The sequence below is a fragment of the Hylobates moloch genome, unplaced genomic scaffold (genome assembly GCF_009828535.3).
Source record: "Hylobates moloch isolate HMO894 unplaced genomic scaffold, HMol_V3 SCAFFOLD_13, whole genome shotgun sequence".
NCBI classification, from domain to species: domain Eukaryota; kingdom Metazoa; phylum Chordata; class Mammalia; order Primates; family Hylobatidae; genus Hylobates; species Hylobates moloch.
This window is the reverse complement of record NW_026652288.1, coordinates 71,135,813-71,160,990: the sequence shown is the minus strand read 5'-3', so window position 1 is coordinate 71,160,990 and position 25,178 is coordinate 71,135,813. Positions and strand designations below refer to the sequence as shown.

At 40.1% G+C, this 25,178-nt stretch overlaps 1 protein-coding gene across 2 annotated transcripts in view; it reads left to right on the top strand.

Annotated features, from left to right (window-relative positions):
• CUNH3orf33 (chromosome unknown C3orf33 homolog) overlaps window positions 1-23,635 on the top strand; it is a 44,111-nt gene extending 20,476 nt beyond the window's left edge. For both annotated transcript variants that reach the window (XM_032173915.2, XM_058426673.1), the window contains exons 3-5: window positions 10,015-10,162; window positions 18,481-18,641; window positions 22,341-23,635. In XM_032173915.2, coding sequence (XP_032029806.2) covers window positions 10,015-10,162; window positions 18,481-18,641; window positions 22,341-22,742 — 711 coding nt within the window. In that variant the 3' untranslated portion in view covers window positions 22,743-23,635. The remainder of the gene's footprint in view (window positions 1-10,014; window positions 10,163-18,480; window positions 18,642-22,340) is intronic.
• Window positions 23,636-25,178: the final 1,543 nt, after the last annotated feature.

The window sequence follows — 25,178 nt, the reverse complement described above, 5'->3', positions numbered from 1 at the left end:
TTAGGTTTTTGATTTGAGATCAATCTTTTCTTCTTCCTTTCTTTCCCTTCCCTTCTCCTTCTCCCTCCCCTTCCCTTTCTCCTTTCCTGTTTCCCCTTCCCTTTTTCCTTTCCTTTTCCTTTCTTTTTCCTTTCTTTTCCCTTTTCCTTTCTGAGACAGGCTGGAGTGCAGTGGCACTACTATGGCTCACTGCAGTCTTGACTTCTCTGTCTCAGGTGATTCTCCCACGTCAGGCTCCTGAGCAGCTAGGACTACAGGTGTGTGCCACCACACCTGGCTAATGTTTTGTATTTTTTTAGTAGATAGGGTTTTGGCATGTTGCCCAGAATTGTCTCAAACTCCTGAGCTCAAGTGATCTGCCCACCTAGACCTCCCAAATTGCTGGGATTACAGGCATGAGCCACTGCATCTGGACTATTTTTCTTTTTCTTCTTTCTTAGTTAAGCATTTATAGTTACACATTTCTCCCTTAGCACTGCTTTCACTATATTCTGTCAGTTTTGGCATGGTGTGTTTTAATTTTTATTGGTCTCTAAGTACTTTTAAATTTTCCTTGTGATTGTTTTTTGATATATTGGCTGTTTGAGTGCATTTAATTGCCACAGATTTGCAAATTTTTTCTTCTGTTATTATAACTTCATCCTGTTGTCTTCAGAGAAGATGCTTTGTATGACATCTGTCTTTTATAATTTACTAAGACTTAATTTGTGGCCTAACAAATGGTGTATCTTGGAGACTGTTCCATGTACATTTGAGAATAATATATATTCTGTTGTCATTGGGTAGAGTATTCTGTATATGTTTGTTAGATCTAAGCGATTTATTTTATTATTTAAGTCCTCTTTTTCCTTACTTATCTTCTGTCTGGCTATTCTATTCATTATGAGAGTGGGGTGTTGTCTCTGTTATTGCAAAATTATCTATTTCTCCCTTCAACTCTCACCATTTTTGCTGGTCTGTTATTTGGTACATAAATATTTATAATTATTATGCCTTCTTGCTTTTCTTGAATATTTTATTAATATATAATGTCCTATTTTTTTCTGTTGTAACTTTTTTTGATTTAAAGTCTAGTTTTTCTGATATTGGTTTAGGTACCCGTGCTCTTGTTTGGTTATTATTTGCATGGAATATTTTTTTCCATCTTTTTACTTTCAACCTATTTGTTTGGATTTAAAGTGTATCCCTTGTAGACTGCATATGGTTGAATGATAATTTTTAAATAAATTAGGCTGATCTCTCTCTTTCTATTGGAGACTTTAACTCATTACCATTTAAAGTAATTAATGATAAGGAGGGACTTCTGTCATTTTGCCATCTGTTTTCTATATGCCTTATAGGTTTTTTTGTCCCTCATTTACTGCATCACTGTGTTTTTGTATTTTGTAGAATTTTTTGTTTTATTTTAATTAATTAATTAATTAATTTAATTTTTTTTTTTTTTTTGAGACAGAGTCTTACTCTCTCGCCCAGGCTGGAGTGCAGTGGTGCCATCTCGGCTCACTGCAACCTCCACCTCGCGGCTTCAGGTGATTCTCCTGCCTCAGCCTCCCAAGTAGCTGGGATTACAGGCACTCACTGCCACACCTAGCTAATTTTTGTTTTATTTGTAGAGACAGGGTTTTACCATGTTGGCCAGGCTGGTCTCGAACTCCTGGCCTCAAGTGATCCACCTGCCTTGGCCTGCCAAAGTGCTGGGATTACAGACGTGAGCCACCACGCCCAGCTGAAGTGTTTTAATTTTATATTATTTCCTTTTCTGTATATTGCATAACTATTTGTTCTAAGTTACCATTAACATTCTAAAGTTATAACCCTCTAATTTAAATTCATACCAACTTAACCTCAATAAAATACAAAAACTACTCCTTTTGAACATCATCCCCACTCCTTTCAGTTCTTAATATCACAAAATTGCATTTTTGTACATTGTGGATATAAAAAAAACATAAACTAGGCTGGGCGCAGTGGCTCACACCTGTAATCCTGGCGTTTTGGGAGGCCGAGGTGGGAAGATCACCTGAGGTTGGGAGTTCGTGACCAGCTTGACCAACAGGGAGAAACCCGTCTCTACTAAAAATACAAAATTAGCCGGGCCTGGTGGCACATGCCTGTAATCCCAGCTACTTGGGAGGCTGAGGCAGGAGAATCGCTTGAATCCGGGAGGTGGAGGTTGTGGTGAGCCAAGACTGTGCCATTGCACTCCAGCCTGGGCAACAAGAGTGAAACTCTGTCTCAAAAACAAACAAACAAAAAAACAAAACAAAACAAAAACAACCCATAAGCTAATAATTTTTAAAATATCCGTGTCTTTAAAATTATGTAGAAAACAAAATATGGACTTAAAAACCAAAGTTACAATAATACTAACTTTTAAACTAATTATTGTCTCTTTTAAAAATGTAGTACAGGCCGGGTGAGGTGGCTCATGCTTGTAATGCTAACACTTTGGGAGGCCGAAGTGGGCAGATTGCCTGAGCTCAGGAGTTTGAGACCTGCCTGGGCAATACAGTGAAACCCTGTCTCTACTACAATGCAAAAACTTAGCCAGGCGTGGCGGCGTGTGCCTGTAGTCCCAGCTACTCTCTAGGCTGAGGCAGGAGAATCCCTCGAACCTGGGAAGCAGAAATTTCAGTGAGCCGAGATCATGCCACTGCACTCCAGCCTAGGCAACAGAGCGAGACTCCGTCTCCAAAAAAAAAAAAAATGTAGTACAGGTTTGCCGGGTGCGGTGGCTCATGCCTGTAATCCCAGCCCTTTGGGTGGATGAGGTAGGTAGATCACCTGAGGTCAGGAGTTCAAGACCAGCCTGGCCACATGGGGAAAACGTGTCTCTACTAAAAATACAAAAATTAGCTGAGTGTGATGGCACACTCCTGTAATCCCAGCTACTCAGGAGGCTGAGGCAGGAGAACTGCTTGAACCCAGGAGACGGAGGTTGCAGTGAGCCGAGATTGTGCCACTGCACTCCAGCCTGGGCGACAGAATGAGACTTCATCTCAAAAAAAAAAAAAATGTAGAATGGGTTGAGTATCCCTTATCCAAGATACTTGGGACCAAAAGCATTTAACTGAGCAGAACAGTAGCATCATTAGGATGACAGTATTGGCTGTTAAACAAGAACAATAACAAATAATCGCAGATTTTTTTATTTTTCAGGTGTGGAATTTTCCACTTTTGGTGTCAGGTTGGCACTCAGAAAGTTTCAGATTTTGGAGCAGTTCAGATTTCAGATTTGTGGTTTAGGGATGCTCAACCTGTAGTCTCTTAAATTATGTAGAAAACAAAAAGTGGAGTTACAAACTGTTGTTACAGTAATATTAGTGTTTATAATTGCTCATGTATTTACTTTTACCAAGATCTTTATCTCTTCATATGGCTTCAAGTTACTGTCTAGTGTCCTTTCATTGCAACCTGTAGCACTAGTTTTAGCATTTCTTGCAGGGCAAGTCTGTGGTAACAAACTTTCTCAGCTTGTATTTATCCGGAAATGTCTTGAATTCTTCACTTCTGAAGGCCAGTTTTGCTGGATATAATATTCTTGTTTTATAGTTTTTTTGCTTTTAGCACTTTGAATGTATCAGTCCACTACCTTATAGCCTCCAAAGTTTCTGATGAGAGATCTGCAGATAATCTTATTAAGGATCCTTTTATGTGATAAATTGCTTCTTTCTTGCTGCTTTCAAAGTTTTTTCTTTGTCTTTATTCAGTTTGCTTATATCTTGGTGTGAGTCTTTTTGAGTGCATCCTACTTGGAGTTTGTTGATCTTTTTGGATGTTTATATTTGTCTGTTTCATCAAACTTGGGAAGTTTTCAGTCATGGTTTTTTTTTTCAAATAGTCTCTCTCCCACTTGTTTCTCTTTTTCTTCTGGGACTCCTCTAGTGCATGTGTTTGATTTATTTAATGGTGTTCCATGGATTCCTTAGGCCCTGTTCCTTTTTCTTCAATCTTTTTTTTTCTTTCTGTTCCGCAGACTCAATAATATATATATATATATATATATATATATATATATATATATTTAGATGGAGTCTTGCTGTGTCACCCAGGCTGGAGTGCATTAGCATGATCTCGGCTCAGCCTGCTGAGTAGCTGGGATTACATGAGCCCACCCACCACACCTGGCTAATTTTGTATTTTTAGTAGAGGTGGGGTTTCGCCATGTTGGCTCACTGCAACCTCCGGCTCCTGGGTTCAAGCAGTTCTCCTGCCTCAGCCTCCCGAGTAGCTGGGACTACAAGCATGTGCCACCACACCTGGCTAATTTTTTGTATTTTTAGTAGAGACGGTGTTTCACCGTGTTAGCCAGGATGGTCTTGATCTCCTGACCTTGTGATCTGCCTGCCTCAGCCTCCCAAAGTGCTGGGATTACAGGCATGAGCCACCACACCTGGCCCACTATATATATATATATATTTTTTTTTTGAGATGGAGTCTCACTCGGTTGCCCAGGCTGGAGTGCAGGCTGGAGTGCGATTTTGGCTCACTGCAAACTCCGGCTCCCAGGTTCAAACAATTGTCCTGCCTCAGCCTCCCAAGTAGCTGGGACTACAGGCGTGTGCCACCACACCCGGCTAATTTTTTGTATTTTTAGTAGAGATGGGTTTTCACCGTGTTAGCCAGGATGGTCTCAATCTCCTGATCTCGTGATCTGCCTACCTTGGCCTCCCAAAGTGCTGGGATTACAGCCACTGCGCCCAGCCCCAGCCCACTATTTTTAAGTAATAGTGACTTACTAGTGATGAGAAGGGCAAGCTAGGTGCTAGGAAGAGAACATTGAAACATTTAAGTGATTAAAACAAAAACAAGCAAACAAAAACGTCTGTTGTGTTACAGATGAGTTTGGCTGTAAGTAAGAGAAACCCCAAGTAACAGCAGCTTCACCATGGAAGTGGTTTATTTTTCTCAAGTCATAAGAAGTCTAGAGGTAGGCTGCTGGCAGTGGTTTCCTGCCTCAGTGACGTAAGGGCTTAAGTCTATGTGGTTTTCGGCCTTTTCTCGTTGCATGGGATGCCTTTTGTAGCTCCAAATATCATATTCATGATCAAAGCAGGAAATGGAGGAAAAGGACAGTACCAACCACAACTTTTCCTTTTGTCAGGAAAGCGTTTTTCCCAGAAGCCGTCAGCAGAATTTTGTTTACATCCTCTGTCACATTGCCACCTCTACCTGGAAAGGATGCGGGGAGAGTGACCCTTGAGCTTTCCCATTCCTAAAATGCATGGTGGCAAAGGAGAAGGGATTTAGCAATGGATATTGTGTTAGTCATGCTTCAGTGTTCTTTTTGTATTGCTGATTTTCTTCCCTCTGAAAATTTATTTATCAAGTTCTTATATTCCTTCAGTCACTGGTTGATAATTGCAAATTTTATATTTAAAAAATAAAAAAGATTATTGAGTTTGGCATTGTGCCAGCACTTTATAAACATAATTTCATTTAATGCTTATAATAATCTTTTGATCACGGTTGATTTTTATAGATGACGAAGTAGATACTTAAAGGAGGTAAACAATTTTCACAAGATCATCCAGCTAGTAAATGGCAGAGCTGGATTTCAAATTTATGTCTTGATTTTGAAACCTTTATTTTCTTTGTCTTTACCAGGATGCTTCCAGCATTTATCTTTTTGCCTTTAGGACATCTTCTTCACCGTCTGAAGCTTAGACACAGCATCCTTGTAGCAGCATCATCTTTCTGCCTCTCCTAGAGAGTAGGTTGTGTTTGTCACAAGCTCAGGATTTACTTCCTGTAAAGACAGCCTCCTTATCTGTTCTTATCCTTTGGATCTATCCCTTTTTGTCCCCTTTGATATATGCTTTATCTTAAACCTATTCATGTATTGCTCTACAGTTATATTCCGGTTGTTTTATGTATATTTTTTGTTCATCTTCCAAATAGTCCCTGCTGTGTTACAGAAGCATAGCTTTGAGCTTTCTGTTGTTGTGGGATATAAAATAAATGGAGGCAATGGGATCTTTCTCACATAGACTGTGAGCTCCTTGAGAGCAGGAACATTGGTGCTCCTTTGATTTCCTCCCTCAGCTTCTTAATAATTTATAAAACTCCAAACATTAAGGCACTCTTTGACCGTCTTAAGTATGTTGTAAGAAAACACATCAGAATTAAAAAGGTTGCACTTTTAGTAGCTGAAGATTTCTTTCCCTGGGCAAAGTACTGTCAGTTCTCCTGGGTGATATGGTTTCCAGGCGCCTTACTATTTTTGTTTTCTCTTCTTCTGGCTTTGTTCCAGTTTGTTAAAGCCTTTTATGAAATATGATCTCATGGCCAGGCACGGTGGCTCATGCCTGTAATCCCAGTGCTTTGGGAGGCTGAGGCAGGCGAATCACCTGAGGTCAGGAGTTTGAGACCAGCCTGGCCAATGTGGTGAAACCTCGTCTCTACTTAAAATATAAAAATTAGCTGGGTGTGGTGACGCATGCCTGTAATCCCAACTACTCAGAAGGCTGCAGCAGGAGAATTGCTTGAACCCGGGAGGCAGAGATTGTAGTGAGCCGAGATCACACCACTGCACTTTAGCCTGAGCAACAGAGCGAGACTCTTGTCTCAAAAAAAAAAAAAAAAAAAAAGATCTCCAGAGTAGTACAATATATTCTCCTTAGGGCCTGCTTTAGGACAACCTGTCTCTCCCTTCTCTTGCTCTAGATTTTGTTCCTAAAAATGTTACCTTAGGTTGAACTTTTTTTTTTTGGTGGTGAGGAGACCAGGTTGCACTTTTTCTGTTTTTGTGTGTTTGTTTTTAGCAGCAATGTTATACTTTTACTCATTTTGAGTTCACAGTTCCCTAAAATCTCTAAATATCACCCATATAAGCACTATAGGTATTAATTTGTTCTCTCCCATCCTTCATTAGTTTTGGGGAGTATAGGAGGAGTCTTTACAATTTAGTTCATTATTCTGGTTGTCAGAATCTTTTTGAATACTTATCCTGACTTCCAGCAGTCATATCCTTCCAAACAACCAGCCATCCTGATGTTTGTTCCTTATGCTATCATTCAAGTCATTCATGATCTTATTAAACTGGAGGTCAGAGTTCCACAGATTACCCCTAGAGTACCGCTTTCCATTGATATTGATTAATTATTGGTATTCCTGTAGTGTTTTCACTAAACCATGTTGGGAACCATCTGACTATGTGGATATTTAATCTGTATTTCTCAGTTTTTCCCATAAACTTGTCATAAGCAACTTTGTCCTGTGATTCAAATTCTTTGTGGTTTGATTTAGCATTTCTCCTCTCTTTCGTTTATATTCTGCATATTTCACATTCTTGAATGAATATTGACAGTAGATCCAGAATCTTTTTCCTCCCAACTTTTTCTCCTAAAAAATTTTGTCACATTCATTTTCCTTTCACCTAGATTCACCAGTTGTTAACATTTTGCTACAGTTGTATTCTCTCTCCCTTTGTGAAGCCAATTCAAAGCAAGTTGCAGACATCATGAGACATCATCCATAAATACTTCATAGTGTACTTCCTAAGAGCAAGGATGTTTTCCTACTTATCCACATTAATATAAGCACATCTAATAAATTTAACATTTCTGCAGCAATCTTACATAAAATAAAGTTCATATTCAGATGTATTTTCTAAAAAATATCCTTTATTGTTTTTTGCCCAATCCAACATTCAATCAAGGATCATGCATTATATTTAGTTGTTATGTCTTATTAGACTCCTTTAATCTAGAATATTACCCCTACATTTTTTTTTTTTTTTGAAATGGAGTGTCACTCAGGCTGGAGTGCAGTGGCACGATCTCAGCTCACTGCAACCTCCATCTCCCAGGTTCAAGCCTGAGCGTCCTGAGTAGCTGGGACTACAGGTATGCACCACCACGCCCAGCTAATTTTTGTATTTTTAGTAGAGATGGAGTTTCACCATGTTGGCCAGGGTGGTCTCCATCTATTGACCTTGTGATCTGTCCTCCTCAGCCTCCCAAAATGCTGGGATTACAGGTATGAGCCATCGCATCTGGCCATTACCCCTACTTAAAAACAATTTTCGTCTTTCATGATGCTGGCATTTTTAGAGTCCAAGCCAGTTGTCTTGTAATATGTTCTATAATCTGAATTTGTTTCTTTCCTTGTGAGATTCAGCCTAAGCATTTTGGCAAGAAGGTGATGATATGTACTTCCTAGTTTATGACATCAAAATTCATGAGGCAGGAGGATTGTTTGAGCCCAGGAATTTGAGATCAGCCTGGGTGACAAGTAAAGACCCCATCTCTACAAAAAATTTAAAAATTAACAAGGTGTAGTGGTGCACACCTGTAGTCCTACTTGGGGGGCTGAGGCAGGAGAATTACTTGAGCCCAGGAGGTCGAGGCTACAGTGAGCCAGGATTATGCCACTGAGCTGCAGCCTGGGCCACAGAGCGAGACCCTGTCTAAAAAAAAAAAGATCTGTAATGTTAGTTTGTCCTTTAATATTATCATACCTAATAAAATTAACAATAATCTCTTAGAATCATCTAATACGCAGCCTGTATTCAGAAGGTCTTGATTGTCACTATGATTTTTTTTTTTTTTAGACGGACTTTCGCTCTTGTTGCCGAGGCTGGAGTGCAGTGGCACGATTTCCGCTCACCGCAACCTCCGCCTCCCAGGTTCAAGCAATTCTCCTGCCTCAGCCTCCTGAGTAGCTGGGATTACAGGCATGCACCACCATGCCCAGCTAGTTTTGTATTTTTAGTAGAGACGAGGTTTCTCCATGCTGAGGCTGGTCTCGAACTCCTGACCTCAGGTGATCCTTCCACCTCAGCCTCCCAAAGTACTGGGATTACAGGCGTGAGCCACCACGCCCGGCCAATTGTCACTATGATTTTTAGAAATAGATGATCTATTCAAATAGTCATATATTTTATTTATTTCTTAAATGTCATTTATTTTATAATACCTTGCCACCCTTTTTTTCCAATGCCATTGATTTGTCGGGAAAACCAAGTGATTTATTCTATAGTATATTCCACATTCTGGGTTTGTCTCCTACATTATTCTTGGTTATAAAAATCTTCAGTTCAACTTTACTGTCATGGGAAGTTGGGTACTAATTTATTCTTTTTTTTTTTTTTTTTTTTTTTTGACAGAGTCACGTTCTCGCTCTGTCACCCAGGCTGGAGTGTAGTGGTGCTATCATGGCTCAGTGTAACCTTAAACTCCTGGGCTCAAGTGACCCTCCTGTTCTGTGTTACCATGCCCAGCTGATTTTTACATTTTTTTGTGGAGATGGTATCTTGCTATCGTTGCCCAGGCTGTTCTCAAACTTCTGGCCTCAAGTAACCCTCCAACCTGAGCCTCCCAAAGTGCTGGGATTATAGGCATAAGCCATTGTGCCTGGCTTTTCCTTCTGTTATGTGAGCCTCTTAACTAGCCATAATTATGAACAAAGCTTATAGTATTGTTAATGTGGAAAAAATAGGCATAAAGTGTTGATTGATCCCAGAATATCACCTAAGTGTTAGGGATTGTAGTACATTACTAATGTTGGCCTTTTTTTCTTTTTTCTTTTTTAAATGTGCCTTTTCTCCTACAAGATAAAAAAATGACAGTAAAAAAACCTGGTTGGTTAAGGTTCTAATTTAATTTGACTAAGCTTTGTTTAAGTTTTCCCATCAGTGTATGCATGAATAGATTGTACTTACGTGGAATAAGCTACAGACTGTTTAACCAGATTTGTGTAGTGCCAGGCACAGATAGATACTCGATGTCTTTTGATGAACTGTGTCATATTTTGAGGTTATAAGCTTTTACAAGTTAGGAGTCTGTTTAATGTCTTTATTTGGTGGCTTGAAAATGGTGAATAATGATTTGTAAATAATGTTTCCATAAACACTTTTGATGAAATAATATTAAAGTAATATAAAATTAGGAACTAAATTTTAAAATGTTCATGGTTATGTATTCTTGTGAAATGTTTTGATAATTTGACATTTTAAATTTTGAAATGACAATAATAATAAGTGGTTATATTTTTCTCCTTGTAAATCAATAGACATCAAAATTTACAAGCTCTTCGGATATTCCAGTAGAATTTATAAGAAGAAATGTTAAACTGCGTGGACGATTACACCGAATAACTGAGAATGGTTTAGAAATTGAACATATACCTATTACTTTACCTATTATAGCTTCATTGAGAAGTAAGTAAGGTACAAGATTAATGAAACTAAATAACTATTGTGGTCTTCTTTTATTAGAGGTTATTTATAAAATAGCAAAAAAAAAGTCATTTTAATTCCTAATAACTCTCCACTGTCCATGAGAAAGTCTCAATTCTTGGCTTTATATATAAGGAGGTGCTTAATTTGGCTCAGATTTCCTTTCTTCTTTCACTCCTTTTTTTTTTTTTTTTTTTTTGAAACGGGGTTTCACTCTTGTTGCCAGGCTGGAGTGCAGTGGTGCAATTTCAGCTCACCGCAACCTCCACCTCCCAGGTTCAAGCAATTCTCCGGCCTCAGCCTCCTGAGTAGCTGGGATTACAGTCATGCGCCACCACGCCCAGCTAATTTTTTATTTTTAGTAGAGATGGGATTTCTCCATGCTGGTCAGGCTGGTCTTGGACTCCTGACTTCAGGTGATCCGCCTGCCTCAGCCTCCAAAAGTGCTGGGATTACAGGCGTGAGCCACCACACCCCGCCCCTTCACTCCTTTTTAAATTGAACTATTCAATCATTCATTGAAGCATTCATTCATTTCACAAATATTGAGCACCTATTATGGTCTAGGACCTAAGCTAATTGTACAATGTTGGGTAAAACAAAGCTCCTTTAACCCTTGAAGCTTACAGTCTAGGTGGGAGATAGACAACAAACAAATGAAAAGTTGTCCTAAGAGCTATGCAGAAAAGGAGCAGGATACTAGGATAATTCTGGGTGGTCTTGGGGATGGCGGTATGGAATCTATACATATAGAGTAGTCAGAGAAGGCCTCATTGAGGAGTTGTTATTTAATCAGGGACCTGAAGAATTAAGAGGAGGCTAGCTAGGAAGAGGATAGGTGAGAAAGAGCATGATGCTTTTGACAAGACATACCAAGACTCCTGTGACTGAGGCACAGGGAGGAAGGGTGTAAGACAGGGGTATCTGGCTGGGCGCGGTGGCTCACGCTTGTAATCCCAGCACTTTGGGAGGCCGAGCGGGTGGATCACGAGGTCAGGAGATCGAGACCATGGTGAAACCCCGTCTCTACTAAAAATACAAAAAATTAGCCGGGCATGGTGGCGGGCGCCTGTAGTCCCAGCTACTCAGAGAGGCTGAGGCAGGAGAATGGCGTGAACCCGGGAGGCGGAGCTTGCAGTGAGCCGAGATTGCGCCACTGCACTCTAGCCTGGGCGACAGAGCGAGACTCCGTCTCAAAAAAAAAAAAAAAAAAAAAAAAAAAAAGACAGGGGTATCCAATCTTTTGGCTTCCCTGGGCCACATTGGAAGAAGAAAAATTTTCTTGGGCCACACATTAAATACACTAATGATAGCTGATGAGCTAAAAAAAAAAAAAAAAAAAAAGCAAAACAGTATCATAATGTTTTAAGAAAGTTTACAAATTTGTGTTGGGACATATTCAAAGCCGTCCTGGGCTGCATGTGGCCCACAGGCTGCAGACTGGACAAGTTTGGTGTAAGATGCCACTTTCCTGCTGCAATTCCCATTTTTCCTTGCTTCACATCAAAGCCCCAAGGCGCACAGTCCTTCCTGCTGCTTATATGCATTCTCATAACCCTGGGCCTGGCTCTTTGCTTGGAGTGTCTTGGCCTCTGTTGTACATCAATTGATTCTTTAGGATCCGGCTCAACTGTCAGCTCTTTTGTGAAGCCTCCTTAACTGCCAAGCTGAATTAGCCTCTTTCTTTACTATACCCCACAACAATTTATGATACACTGCAATTATAGTACTTATTCACCTTTTTCTGCTATTATTATGTATTTAGGTCTATATTCCTTACTGAACTGTGAGCCCCTGATGGGCAAGGAGTTTTTCCTTTTTATTTTGGTATTCAAAGTCCCTAGAAAAAGACTTATTAGCCAATAGAGACTTGGTAAAATTTGTCAAATGGATTAATTTAATTCTATTTATGGCCCTTCTTAATATTCTGATTTTATGAAGAAAGGAGTTCTTGCTTTTTTAAAGTCCCAAGATGAACAAATAGCACTGTGTTCAATAATGTACAACTGTAAAGGAACAAGATTGATTTTTCCCCCCAAACATACTTGATACAGTTAATTCTTTTAATAAACCAAAGAGAACTTACACAGTTTTAATGAGTGTTGCTCCCTGAAGAGAGATTACCAAGGATGGCCTTTTTTGGCCATCTCAGCTCTAAGCTGGATTTACACTTCACAAGTCCTTTAGCTTCTCAGTTGCCGTAATAATTTAAGTCTCTCCTATCTGATAGTAATGACTCATTAGAGCTTAGCCAGCCACACCTGTGGTTGTCCAGGCTATGCATTGCATGTCTACAGGGGTGATATTCCATAGAAATCTGCCTCCTGAAATCATGCAATGCAACAGCACTGTAATTGCCATGTATGATTTTTGTTATTAAGGGATCTCACACAAATAATAAAGTATTTATGTAATTTGGTACATAGAATCTGAATTTTAGAGCATAAGAGAGCCTTAGAAGTCCTTAAATTCCCACTTTTCTCCTCCACTTATTTTAATATTTTCTATAGAGATTAAATGCCATCTAGCTAATAATGATGAAATCAAAGCTAGAAAACAGATTTTCCATCACTTAGTTCAGAACTGCATGTTCTATAGACATGTAGAAGTTAAAGAAACAGATGTTAAATGTCTTATACCTCTCAACAGATATTAACCACTACAAATGTCATGATAGTGCTAATGCCTGTTTTATGACTAACATAAACTGCTATGTGAAAAAGATCATTTTGCACTTTCAGACATGAAACCTATTTACCTGTAAAATTGTTTTAGAGCTAGAAAGTTGCTACCCAAACACCATTTTGAATGTTACAGTAAGTTGCTAGAGCATAGTCTTCATTTTAAAATAGTTAATTAAAAGCTCCTGTGTTCCTCTCACTATTTTTACTTCTTGGTTTATGTAATAGAAATAGATGTTTATTCTATTTCTGAGGAGGGCTAAGATCCAGGTCCTAAAAATGGAGGTCACTCTTACTAAGAAGGTTTGGTTCAAATGACTCAACATAGTAGTAGAGGCTGCGTGGTGTAGTAGAACACAGATTGGTGTGAGGAGCTGTGTTCTGTTTCTACTTTTGGTCTGTGGTACCCACCATCATCAAACAGGAGAGTTATAAGATTTCTAAGACTCCTTCCTAATGACAATTCTGTGCCACCTATCCCTTCTGCTATCTTATTTTTGGTATGTATGAATGAGGAGGCACATACACACACGCACACACAGAGCCTAAAAATTTTATGAACTGAAACATTTAGAATACTTCATTCCTCCAATTATTACTGAATGCCTGTGCTATTGCCACTGTCTCAGTACAGTGGCAAAGAAAATGGGCACATGCCTACGGTAGTCATAAAACTTGCAGTCCAGTGAGGAAATTATTCAAAGCTTCTCTTATCCCTGATGGTAAAAAAAAGATAAAGTTTTTGACACAGGTGTAGATGATTCTGCTGTCATACAACTTCATGTGTCTCATGAAGTTGTACATTGTCATGAATCCACTGATAGTATTTTGTAGATCCGGAGTTGTTTACAAAAAAATTGGTTTTTATATTATATCCTATCTCTAAAAACCTTAAAAATATTTAGCCACAAAGTTTCCCACCCATCTCATGAGGCAGAAATATAACAGACTCCCTAGTTGGGGTTTGCTTCAGTTTTCATCTCATGTCTGTAGTTTTTCTGGATAATCATGATCCTTCCCTTACTTGACATAGTCACTCTCTACTCCCTTCTGCTTTTCTGTTTATTTGAAACATCCAAGTCCCACTTTATATTTATTGATTGATTTTGAGACTGGGTCTTGCTCTGTCATGCAGGCTGGAGTGCAGTGGTGCAATCATGGCTCACTGCAGCCTCCTCCTTTCAAGCTGAAGTTATCCTCTTGCCTCAGCCTCCTAAGCAGTTAGGACTACAGGAGTGCACCATCATGTCCACTAATTTTTAAGTTTTTTTTTTTTTTTTTTTTTGTAGAAAGGGGGTCTCGCTGTGTTACCCATGACCTTCTTGAACTTCTGGGTTCAAGACATCGGCCCACCTTTACCTTCCAAAGTGCTGGGATTACAGGCTGAGCCCCTGCACCTGGCCAAGTTCTTTTTGATAGAGTACTCTTGGCCTACTCCACTGGAGCCTAAGTTGTTCTCCCCTCCTAACCAGCATCTACTGTGTCATCCCATCTATTATGAATTGGGTTTTATTTACTTATTTATTTTTGATGTTTGTATAAAAGATTTATTGAAGGGCTGAGAAGATAGAGGGATTCACGTCGCAGTAACACAAAACTAAAAAATTCATAGATTAGAAATCAAAGACCAGGTGTGGTGGCTCATGCCTGTATTTCCAGCACTTTGAGAGGCTGTAGCAGGAGGATCCCTCGAGCCCAAGTATTTGAGATCAGCGCTGGCAACATTGTGAAACCCTGTCTCCACAAAAAAAATTTTTTTTAATTAGCGATGGCTCATACCCGTAATCCAGCACTTTGGGAGGCTGAAGCAGGTGGATCGCTTGAGTGCAGGAGTTTGAGACCAGCCTGGCCTACATGGTGAAACCCTGTCTCTATAAAAAATACAAAGATTAGCTGAGTGTGGTGGTGCAGGCCTGTAGTCCCAGATACTTGGGAGGCTGAGGCGAGAGGATTGCTTGAGCCCAGGAAGCAGAGGTTGCAGTGGGTCAAGATTGTGCCACTGCACTCCAGCCTTGGTGACAGAGTGAGAACTGATTTCAAAAAACAAACAAATAAACAACAAAATTAGCTGGGCCTGATGGCGTGTGCTTGTTGCCCTAGTTACTTGCAAGGCTGATATGGGAGGATCACATGAGCCTGAGAGGTTGAGGCTACAGTGAGCCATGATCATGCCACTGCACTCCAGCCTGGGTGGCAGAGCAAAACCATGTCTCCACACACCACACACACACACACACACACACACACACACACACACACACACTCCTCCAGCCTGGGTGGCAGAGCAAAACTATGTCTCAACACACGCACACACACACACACACAGTGGTTCATGCCTGTAATCTCAGCACTTTGGGAGACCAAGGTGGGCAGATAACTTGAGGTCAGGAGTTCAAGATCAGCCTGGCAAATATGGCAAAACCCCTTTCTACTAAAAATACAAAATTAGCTGGGTGTGATGGCGGGAGTGTGGTGGCATGTGCTTGTAATTCCAGCTACTCAGGAGGCTAAGGCAGGAGAATCACTTGAGGCAGAGGTTGTAGTGAGCCAAGATTGCACCACTGCACTTCAGCCTGGGTGACAAGAAAGAAACTGCATCTCAAAAAAATAAAAAATAAAGGTAACACTTGCTTTTTCAAAAAAGCAATTTGTTTCTGGAAGATTTATTTTTAAATTCTTACTGATCATATTATATTTTAAATACTCAATGGGGAATTTGCTAATTTAAAGGAATGCAATGACCTTTGTCAAGTAATTAATTAGGATATTAATATTTAGGTTGATAATGTTTCATTAGATTAATGGAGCATCCACTTCAAGTTTTTGGCCCCAAAAGCTTTGGTCTCAAAGACTATGGGATTAACACAGGATTTTTTTGGCTCTGCTTCGCCGGAGACATCCACAGCTGGTGATGCCCCTGCCTGGACCTTGCTTGGCCCCGGGCTTGCCACAGGAGGTATTCTGCCCACTTGGCCTGGTGGGCTGCACTTGGCTTGCACCCTGGTCTGGACCCCGTGCTCATTTGCACTTGCTGTTCAGTGGGTCTCAATTCTTGTCCCACATCCAAGAAGAATGAGGTTAGCTGATCGCTGGTGGGTGAGCAAGGCAAAGAGTTTTGTTGAGTGATAAAACAGCTCTCAGCAGAGAGGGAACCTGAGTTGTGCAACCCAACCCCTGCCACCTGAAGTCAGGTAGTCCCCTGCCCGAAGACAGGCAGTCTCAAAGTGTGGCTGAGTTTGGGCCTTTTTAGGCTCAGAATGGGTGAGTGCGTGCTGATTGGTTTGTGAGTATGCAAAAAAGGCTAAAAAAGTGCACCACTGAAAGATGGGCATGACAGTGCAAAAACCAATTAGGGAAGGGTAGCTATATGTAAAATAGGTGAAGGGTGGGGATCAATCAGAGGAAAGAGCACCAAATAAGAAGAGAGGCTCTCTATCCAGTCCATGGATTTATCTGAGACTTGTAGCTTGGTTTTTAGGCTTTAAACTGTCTTTGGTTTGAAGGTCAGGTTTCACAGGGCACCTGCCCCTATCTTCCTGGGAATTTGACTGCCTCCTGCCGCTATCAGCATGTCTTACTGGAAGAGGATTAGTGGTGTTGGCAACATTACAGGATTGGAGAGGGACCTCAGAATTTTCAGGCTTTCTGTAACTCATTATGTACTAATGATTTGACATAATTTAATCTTTGTTGGATGTACTGCCTTAATCTAATTTGTGTATTACTGTAACAAAATTTTTGTAAAAATATGATCATTCTACAAATACCTTATTTTTTCATCTTCTTCTGTTTTTTTTTTTTGAAACAGTCTCACTCTATCGCTCAGGCTGGAGTGCAGTGGCGCGATCTTGGCTCACTTCAGCCTCTGCCTCCTAGATTCAAGTGATTCTCTTGCCTCAGCCTCCTGAGTAGCTGGGATTACAGGCACGCACCACCATGCCTGGCTAATTTTTGTGTATTTTTTTTTGTTTTTGAGAGGGAGTTTCGCTGTTATTGCCCAGGCTGGAGTGCAATGGCACGATCTTGGCTCACTGCAACATCCACCTCCCAAATTCAAGCAATTCTCCTGCCTCAGCCTCCAAAGTAGCTGAGATTACAGGCATGTGCCACCATGCCTGGCTAATTTCGTATTTTTAGTAGAGACAGGGTTTCACCATGTTGGTCAGGCTTGTCTCGAATTCCTAACCTCAGGTGATCCACCTGCCTCAGCCTCCCAAAGTGCTGGGATTACAGGCATGAGCCACCACGCCTGGCCTTAATTTTTGTATTTTTAGTAGAGATGGGGTTTCACCATGTTGGCCAGACTGATCTTGAACTCCTAACCTCAGGTGATCTGCCCACCTTGGCCTCCCAAAGTGCTGGGATTACAGGCGTGAGGCACCGCACCTGACCTTCTTTATTTTGAGATAAGTTCTTGCCCTGTCGCCTAGGCTGGAGTGCAGTAGTGCAATTACTTATAGCTTTTGGTGCTTCTTAAACTAAAATTCTAGGACAGGTTTTAAGAAGCCTGTATCCTAATAAAATTTATTTTTTTTATCAAATAATATAACAGTGTTCTAGGATATCTTCTTGAACTAAAGTATTATTTCTTTCCTGGAGAATAGATGGATTTAACTTTATATTTTCAACCATTATGTAAGAGCTTAATGTATGTTAAGTGTATAATTTTTTAAAAGACACTAAGTTTTTTTTGTCAGCTGTTATCCCTTTTTGGAAAGTTATAAACTTTTTCTAAAGTAAAATCTTGTTATTAAAATTACATAGAATTTTAATTCTATCAAGGGTTTGGGTAAACAGGTCTTCTTCATATTATGCTACTTAGAATATCAATTGATAAAATCCTGTCTAGAAGTCAGTTTTGCAAAATGTATAAGCATAACAGTGTTGATGTAGATCAATATTTGTTGAGATGGGAAGATATCTTCAATAAGTTAAGTGAAAAAGCAGTTTCTGTGGTTCTTTTGGTGGTAATAGCCCATATTATTAAACTGAAGGCCTATAGCTTTATGTGTGTATGTGTAAAAATAAGCATGGGAGGTTGAAAAAAAGAAGGTTAAATTGGTTAAATCTCACTACTTGTTCTGAAGCTTACTGAAATGGGTTTTTGAAGGCTGGGTGCGGTGGCTCATGCCTGTAATCCCAGCACTTTGGGAGGCCGAGGTGGGTGGATCACTTGAGGCTAGGGGTTTGAGACCAGCTTGGCCAACATAACGAGACCCTGTCTCTACTAAAAATGCAACAATCAGCCGGGCATGGTGGTGCATGCCTGTAATCCCAGCTACTCAGCAGGTTGAGGCACGAGAATCGCTTGAACCTGGGAGGCAGAGATTGCAGTGAACCGAGATTGCGCCACTGTACTCCAGCCTAGGTGGCAGAGTGAGACCCTGTTTCAAAAAGAAAAAAGAAAAAAAAATGAGTTTTTGAAATTACTCTGTTATATATACTTGTATTGTTTCAAAAGAAAACTTGAATACAGAAATAAATGGGTCTACAGTTAGAAAGACTGGGTATTTATAAATAAACATAATATATTTCTTTGTTTTTTGGAGGCCAACTGACTGGAATTTGCTTTTACAACATGCTGTTAAAGCTAAACTCTTTTCTACCTAACCTTTTTAGAAGAGCCACGTGGTGCTTTGCTGGTTAAGTTGGCTGGAGTAGAACTCGCTGAAACTGGGAAGGCATGGTTACAAAAAGAGCTAAAACCTTCCCAATTACTATGGTTCCAACTTCTTGGAAAGGAGAATTCAGCACTCTTTTGCTATCTTTTGGTGAATAAGGTAAGCAATGTGAAGAAATAACTAGCAATATCTTATTCTTCTTATTACTTATATGTAAATACTTATTTAATTAGAACTTTGGATATATAATGGGACTGACTTTTTTTTGCCTTTTAAACTGCTACTGATAGTGATTATGCATAGGTGTCTTGTATACAAATTTGATTTTAGTTACATATGTAATATATGTTTAATATAGAAAAAAATAAAATTAAGAAAAAAGAAAAACTTCAAATTTTTATTTATTATTATTATTTTTTAGATGGAGTCTCGCTCTGTTGCCAGGCTGGAGTGCAGTGGCATGATCTTGGCTCACTGCAACCTCTTCCTCTCGGGTTCAAGTGATTCTCTTGCCTCAGCCTTCTGAGTAGCTGGGACTACACATGCGTGCCACCACACCCAGCTAATTTTTGTATTTTTAGTAGAGATGGGGTTTCACCATGTTGGCCAGGATGGTCTCGATCTCTTGACCTTGTGATCTGCCCACCTCAGCCTCCCAAGGTGCTGGGATTACAGGCATGAGCCACTGCACCTGGCCTATTATTTATGATTATTATTTTTTGAAACAGAGTCTCACTCTGTTGCCCAGGCTGGAGTGCAGTGGCATGATCTTGGCTCACTGCAATCTCTGCCTCCCAGGTTTAAGCAATTCTCCTACTTCAGCCTCCCGAGTAGCTGGGACTACAGGTGCACACCACCACACCTGGCTAATTTTTTGTATTTTTAGTAGAGATGAGGTTTTGCCATGTTGGCCAGGCGGGTCTCGAACTCCTGACCTCAGGTGATCCGCCTGCCTCAGCCTCCCAAAGTGCTGGCATTACAGGCATGAGCCACCGTGGCCATAAACTTCAAATTATTAATGACTCTGGGCATTGCTAATTTAGGGAGTATCATTATAGGTTTATTTATGTATGGGTATATTACATCATGCTTGTTACTATAAACTACTTGTTGAGTGAGGCTTGTCAGCTGGAAACTACAAACAGCCAGGGTGTTTTCTGAGTGTTTGCTTAGTCTGGTCCAATATGTTGTTGATAGGTATAAGTGTATAAATCTTTGAACCATAAAGTTGAACATCTTAAGTACTAGTTCTGATCAGTGATGAGTCATCTAAAGATGTTGCCTCAGAGTTTTCTTACCTTTGTGATTGGCCATAACCATTGTATAACTGGAAATGACAGTTTCATCTTTGTTGCTGAATCACTGTCCTGAATCCCCGGATGTGGATGTGCCTTACTCCAGATTTTTTTGGTGGGCCATCAGATAGATTTTCATGCCTTGATCACTTCTATGATATTCAGCTTTTAAAATTATAATTATGAGGTTACAGTCGCTTGTGCCTGTAATCCCAGCAACTCAGGAGGCTGAGGTGGGAGGAATGCTTCAGCCTACGCAGTCGAGACTGCAGTGAGCTATGATCGCACCAATGTACTTCAACCTGGGCGACAGAGAGAGACCCCTTCTTTAAATAAAATAAGACGATTAGAATTTAAACCATTTTAATTCTTAAAAGCTTTTTGAAATATTAATAGAAAGCTTAATGAAATTCATTAATTTTTGCATGTCCAGATGATATTCAGTACTTTCAAAATAAGAATTATCTAAAACTAATTGATTGAAGTATCTTGTATTTTAAAAGTAAGTTTAAAAGTAAGTTAATAAAGGCTGGGCATAGTGGCTCATGCCTGTAATCCCAGCACTTTGGGAGGCCAAGGCCAGCAGTTCACTTGAGGAGTTTGAGACCCGCCTGGCCAACTTGGTGAAACCCCATCACTACTAAAAATACAAAAATTAGCTGGGCATGGTGCCAGGTGCCTGGAATCCCAGCTACTCAGGAGGTTGAGGCAAGAGAATCACTTGAACCCTGGAGGCGGAGGTTACAGTGAGCCGAGATCGTGCCACTGCACTCCAGCCTAGGTGACAGAGTGAGACTCTGCTTCAAAAAAACAAAACAAAACAAAAAAAGTAAGTTAATAATACAAAGTTGTATAAAACATCCCAAAGGCCTTACAAAAATATTCGCTTTTAAGTTAAAGAGTATAATTACCAAAAAAAAGGAGACGATTATCACAATGATAAAGGTAGCAATTATGTATATTTTGAGGGTCAACATGTGCCAGACACTGAGCTAAGGTGCCATGCTTATATTATGTCACTTATCTTCGGAACCACTCTACAGGTTGTTGCTTTTATTCCCACTTTCAGGTAGGACTTTTAGGGAAACTGATTGTCTTGGTCAGGGTAACCTGGCAGAAGAGCCTGTATCCAAACCCAACTCTTCCAGGCTCCTGAGCCTACACTTCATCTTATAAGCATATCTTTATTTTATCTTGCTTCCTGGGTGACCAAACTATGCTATACACATAGAGTGATAATTTACTTCTCCTGTTTGAATTTTATTAATGTGTGAGGTGGAATTTTAATTATTCTGAGTTTGGTTCAAGGGAATGAGCTTATAAGATTTGAAAGATTTAGAAAAATATGATAATTGCTTTATAACTGTTACCATGTACTAAAAATTTCTCAATTTGAAGGCACAAAATTTTATTAACACTTTGTTAAGATTAAAATCCCACAAGGATTGTAGAAATATCTAGGTAGGATCTCCTTTTATTTATTTATTTATTTTCCCAAGATGGAGCCTTGCTCTGTCACCCAGGCTGGAGTGCATGGCACGATCTCGGCTCACTGCAACCTCCACCTCCCGGGTTCAAGCAATTCTCCTGCCTCAGCCTCCTGAGTGGCTGGGATTACAGGCGCCTGCCACCACACCTGGCTAATTTTTCTATTTTTTTTAGTAGAGGTGGTGTTTCACCATGTTGGCCAGGCCGGTCTCGAACTCCTGACCTTGTGATCTGCCCGCCTCGGCCTCCCAAAGTGTTAGGATTACAGGCATGAGTCACCGCGCCCCGCCAGGATCTCCTTTATACAGTAAATTAATGAAAAAAAAAATCCCATTTATCCAGTTTCATTAGGAGGTGAGGTATTCCATGAATGAAATTTCCTGTAGGATGAAGACTCAATGGCCAAGACTATTTTTATGTTAATTATTTTGAGGGAAGTCTTTTAAAAATGTATTTACTCGCCAGTGCTGTCTAAAACACTGGAATTCTGCTCTCTCTCTTCTTTTCTCTCCTCTCTCTTCTTTTCTCTCCTCTCCCCCGCGCGACCTGACCTCTACCTCTCCAATAAAGATCTCTTGGCTGCCAAAAAAACAAAACAAAACAAAACAAAACACTGGAATTCTGAACCTAATTTAACAGTTCAGTGATGATTCGGTTCATTTTGCATTTGGCTACTTTTAGTTTAGTTTCTCTTCATCTCTTAGTTTCTTTTGCTGGTCCTACCGTCACTCTGCCTATCTTGTGTGTCCCACTTCCCCTCCACAGAACCACCAACAGACCAAAAACACATTTTTCATACTTTATTGCTTCCTCACCTCTTCGGGTTAGGAGAACAGTGAGTCTGTGGAGAATTCCATGTTATAAAAGAGTCAACTGATTTTGGGCAAGGGTCTCTTCTAGTAATAAAAATCCTTGGATTTAGCAAGAGCTGTTTTGGGGGAGCCTTGGGGACCATTTTTGCCTTTTCTTTTGAGGATTAAAATTGTTGAATGACTGATTTTTAAGGTAAATAAGATGTGATGAGTATAACAACAATTATCTTAAATAATTGGTTTGTATTATTTTTAAATTCAAGGGTGGATATTTCAGTGTGAATCTGAATGAAGAGATTTTGAGAAGAGGCCTTGGCAAAACTGTTCTTGTTAAAGGGCTTAAATATGATTCTAAAATCTACTGGACAGTTCACAGAAACTTACTTAAAGCCGAATTAACAGCCTTAAAAAAAGGAGAAGGAATATGGAAGGAAGACTCTGAAAAAGAAAGTTATTTGGAAAAATTCAAAGATTCTTGGAGAGAAATATGGAAAAAGGACAGTTTTTTAAAAACAACAGGATCAGATTTCAACTTGAAAAAAGAAAGTTATTATGACAAACTTAAAAGGACTTATGAAATATGGAAAGACAACATGAACAGCTACTCCTTAATACTGAAGTTCAGAGAACTTATAAGTCGCATACACTTTCGTAGAAAAGGGTGAAACGGTCAAGAGATCTAGAGGTAACTGTCTCCAAAGAGTAAAATATGTAAATATATGGACGTTTTTCATTGACTCAAAATGGAAGTTTTGCCAAATGATCAAAGTGTTAGTCTAATGGTATTTAAATATTAAAAAGAGATGATTATTATAAGTATAATGTCAGAATTAATTTAAACAAATTATAATTAATGTAATATGATTTGAGGAAAGATGAAACACTTTATGAGAATTTACCAGGCTGAATGATTTACATATATAGTGCTAATGTGTGAAGAGAAAGTTTAACTCTTCACCACTATGTTGTTTTTAGTTATTTTGAGCAGCCATATTGAATTTTTTGTTTGTTTGTTTTGAGAAGCCATTTTGCTCTTGTTGCCCAGGCCAGAGTGCAATGGCGTGATCTTGGCTCACTGCAACCTCCTGCTTCCCGGGTTCAAGCGATTCTCCTGCCTCAGCCTCCCGAGTAGCTGGGATTACAGGCATGCACCACCACGCCCGGCTAATTTTGTATTTTTAGTGGAGACGGGGTTTCTCCGTGTTGGTCTCGAATTCTTGATGACTTCAGATGCTCTACCCACCTTGGCATCCCCAAGTGCTGGGATTACAGGCGTGAGCTACCAAGCCCGGCTTTTTTTGTTTTGACACGGAGTTTTGCTCTTGTCACCCAGGCTGGAGTGCAGTGGCGTGATCTTGGCTCACTGCAACCTCTGCCTCCTGGGTTCAAGTGATTCTCCTGCCTGAGCCTCCCAAGTACCTGGGATTACAGGAGCTCCCATCAAGCCTGGCTAAGTTTTGTATTGCCATGTTGAATTTTTGTTTAGAAAAGATATGTGTTTATGTTTCCAGTTTTATTACCTTTCACTATTTATAATAAAGGAATTCTTTATGCTTTATGTCCAAAGTAGCTTTTTTCTCCTAACTGCTTTCTAATTGCTTGTGAATTTGGGGGCAGGGTCTCTTAGACCATTCCTTGTAATAAAGAATGGCTAATTTCTACCTGTTGTTAGATGAGGGGGCTAATCCAGAGGACAAAAACAATGTACTAGCTGGGTATGGTGGCTCAAGTCTGTAATCCCAGCACTTTGGGAGGCTGAGGCGGGTGGATCACTTGAAGTCAGGAGTTCGAGACCAATGACCAGCCTGGCCAACATGGTGAAACCCCGTCTCTACCAAAAATACAAAATTAACCAGATGTGGTGGCTCACACTTGTAATCCCAGCTACTTGGGAGGCTGAGGCAGGAGAATCGCTTCAACCTGGGAGGTGGAGGTTGCAATGAGCCAAGATCACGCCACTGCACTCCTGCCTGGGTGACAGAGTGAGTCTCTGTCTCAAAAACAAACAAAACAAACAAAAAAACAATGTACTGAGGATGGAAGCACAGAGGATAGAAAAAACTGAGATGCCTGGCATTGTTGAGCCCTTGAAGTAGCCAGTGCTTGAACTGCCCTGCTTCCCAATTTCTTGTTATTTGAGATAGCAATTAAAAAAAAAATTTAAAGCCAATTTAAATTGGCTCTAGGATTTGACACACACAAACTTGCTGATAAAATCATCTTGACAGTGTAAGCTTCTTTCGCCAGGCCGGCAATAATCCACTTACATCCACAAAGTCTGTACAAGTTTTTTTTTAATGGTTTATGATACTGAGAAAAGTCAGACTTATCATCTAGTCCAGATAGTTGACTCCCGTTAGAGTCAAGAGCACAGAATGAGAAGTCTGCTGCTGCCTGACTCCTTTTTTTTTTTTTTTTTTTGAGATGGAGTCTTGCCCTGTCGCCTGTCGCCAGGCTGGAGTACAGGGTCACAATCTTGGCTCACTGCAACCTCTTCCCAGATTCAAGCAATTCTCCTGCCTCAGCCTCCCGAGTAGCTGGGACTACAGGCACATGCCACCATGCCCAGCTAATTTTTGTATTTTTAGTAGAGACGAGGTTTCACCATGTTGGCCAGGATGGTCTCCATACTCTTGACCTCGTGATCCGCCTGCCTCGGCCTCCCAAAGTGCTGGGATTACAGGCATGAGCAACTGCGCCTGGCCCTGACTCCTTCTTAGAACATAAGAAAATGGATTCTGCAACCTTTAGAAATTAAACATTCATTTTCAGTGAGGTCCCAAGTATTCCAAAGATTTTGTGTGTGAATGTGGTTTTATTTCATTACCTTTCTTTGGGATAGGATAGGAAGTCACATCCTAGTTTTTATTTCCTGGTTTCTATGCCTCATTAACTTTTTGTTTTAAGGGGATGTTTTATTTTTATTTACAAGAAAGTTAACGGAGTATATTTAAACTAGTTTTGTGGCAAGCTCTTGAGCCTTTTTCTTTTCCAACTTGGCATTGTGAATTACAGAATTTGGGCCTAAGTAATTGTCTTCCAGTGTGTCAGATCTTATCATAGTTATCACTGTAGTTAGTTCTGATGGCCTCTACCAGCTC